This window comes from Etheostoma cragini, chromosome 14 (genome assembly GCF_013103735.1).
Source record: "Etheostoma cragini isolate CJK2018 chromosome 14, CSU_Ecrag_1.0, whole genome shotgun sequence".
NCBI classification, from domain to species: domain Eukaryota; kingdom Metazoa; phylum Chordata; class Actinopteri; order Perciformes; family Percidae; genus Etheostoma; species Etheostoma cragini.
This window is the reverse complement of record NC_048420.1, coordinates 19,707,778-19,710,137: the sequence shown is the minus strand read 5'-3', so window position 1 is coordinate 19,710,137 and position 2,360 is coordinate 19,707,778. Positions and strand designations below refer to the sequence as shown.

Sequence of the window (2,360 nt, the reverse complement as noted above, 5' to 3'; positions counted from 1 at the left end):
TGCCCGGTTTACTATCTTAACTTAGTGTGTTACGATAATAACATTTCATTATTAGCATTAAGTACAGCCAAGGCTGATGGGAAATGACTGTCTACACAAAATGAAATCGCAATCCGTCTGATAGGTGTTGAGACATCTCACTCCAATCCACAAATTAACCTTGTTGTGGCACCACAGGAAAAGTCAGCGGATGGTCAAATTCAATCGGATTCATCCTCTTGGGAGCATGAATGTCTGATACAAAAAGGTTACTGGCAATCCATTCATCAGTTGTTGAGATATTTCATACTTGACCAAAGAGTTGTTTTGACCAACGTCACCGTCCAAAGAGACAAAACCAGACCAGACCTTAGACGTTCCCTTGTTTAGGCTAGATCTTTGTTCTCAGTCAGATATTCAAAAGAGGGAATGTGTCTCTAAAATGTTAACTATTCTGCAAAATCAGGCACGAATGCTTTGCTTTTAGGACTCATGATTCGTGTTTTCTTGTGTCCAGTGTCTGAGAGAGTCTGAGAATCCCTGGTGTGAGCAGTCGCTATGGTGTGCAGTGAACTGTTGCTTTCCGTCTACATCTTCACCTTCCTGATGGGGGTCCCCACCAACATCCTGGCATTCTGCACCTTGTGCCGCAAGGTGCGTCGCAAGGCAGTCGTGATAGATATCCTCCTCCTCAACCTCACCATCTCCGACCTCATCTTCCTGGCTTTCCTGCCATTTAAGATGAAGGAGGCCTTCGACAACATGGCGTGGGTGCTGCCCTACTCCCTTTGTCCCTTCACTGGCTTTATGTTCTACGTCACCATCTACAACAGCACCCTGCTCCTCACAGCTGTGAGTGTGGAGCGCTACCTGGGGGTGGCCTTCCCCCTCAGGTATTCTGTGTGTCGCCGACCTCGCTACGCTGTGTTTGCCAGCATCATGTTCTGGGTGGTGACCTCTCTGAACCTCAGCATCGTCTACATCATGCCCTACGCCCAGTGGATCAAAGGTGAAGACATTGACAACAGCAATGGCAGCACCGCCAGTAAGTCTGCACCGCCTCCACCTCCACCCAACTGCTACCAGATTTTCTCAGAGGACGAGCTGAAGATCCTGCTGCCAGTCCGCCTGGAGCTCTTCTGTGTTCTCTTTTGCGTCCCCTTCATCATCTGTTGCTTCTGCTACGTCAACTTCATCCACATCCTGTCCCGTCTTCCTAACATCGGAAGGCGCCGGAGGTTGCGTGCCATTGGTCTGGCGCTCGGCACGCTGATAGTCTTCGCCGTCTGTTTTGCCCCTTACAACGCCTCCCACGTGGTGGGGTATGTTCGTAAGGAGAGTGAGGAGTGGAGGGACATTGCTTTGCTCTCCAGCACCTTGAACGCCTGCCTGGATCCATTTATCTTCTACTTCTCCTCAGCTGCTGTCAGAAGCACGTTAAATCACTGCTTCAGGAACATCATGGCAAAGCTGCACATCCTGAGGTGTGGAGGCGCTCCTCACTCTCCTAACCAGAGACCCTCCAAGACTGAAAAATACAAGGAAGCCCCTCTTCCTTGAAAGTTTTGGAGAAATTATTATTATCATTTGTTTTTTACAGTAGGCCGTGTTAGTTTATTTCATGCAAAAAAAATATGGACAAAATGAAGGGTTGGGAATTGTCATTCCACTCTAACCAATGAACGGGGCTTTGGGCAAACTTTAGATGAACCCTGTTGCTGACAGACAAGTTAGTATGCTGCATGCCGGTACCTTTCACAGAGCCTAAAGGGACGCAATACACACTCAAATGTTGACTTTCTGTTATGTATCTGCTGATTTTGTTTCTGTTAAGCCGCAACATTCACAGCTGAAATTGAGTGAGTGGTATCAGCATACAAGTCATGTTCATGTTTGTTTATGCTTGTAGATGTTAAAAAACTGAAGAAAAAAAAAAGAGATGTCACAGAAAACAGTCAACGGAATTACAACTGGTGTCCATAACCTAAACATATAGGACTGTAACATAACGCGACCTGCTGCCGATCACTAAAATCATCTTTAAAAGAAAAGATTTAGATGGAAATGCATGATGGGGATGAAAAATACAAGCAGAAGAGTTTCACCCCCCAGGAGCTTTGGATGTAAATGAAGCAGGAAACTGTCCCATCAGGACATACAGCGTCCTAGTTAAATATCCTGTTCTGTGACTCACAGCGCAACAAGGACAGTGTTTAAACAAAGATGAGTGTTTTACAGGAGCGAAGGATAAAGCAATTATAAAACCAGGGGATGTTGTACTACACAAGCAGGAAGTGGAGATGGTACACTGCCGAGCTAATATGGAGTTATGAGCACGGACAGGCGGGAGTGTAAACAGAGAATGCACCACGCTGTAGTGA

General features: G+C 46.4%; 1 protein-coding gene across 1 annotated transcript; it reads left to right on the top strand.

Annotated features, from left to right (window-relative positions):
• The first annotated feature begins 353 nt into the window (after window positions 1-353).
• On the top strand, window positions 354-1,756 carry LOC117956905 (free fatty acid receptor 3-like). Its single transcript, XM_034892225.1, has one exon. The coding sequence runs from the start codon at window positions 538-540 to the stop codon at window positions 1,537-1,539; it is 1,002 nt and encodes a 333-aa protein (XP_034748116.1). The 5' UTR covers window positions 354-537; the 3' UTR covers window positions 1,540-1,756.
• Window positions 1,757-2,360: the final 604 nt, after the last annotated feature.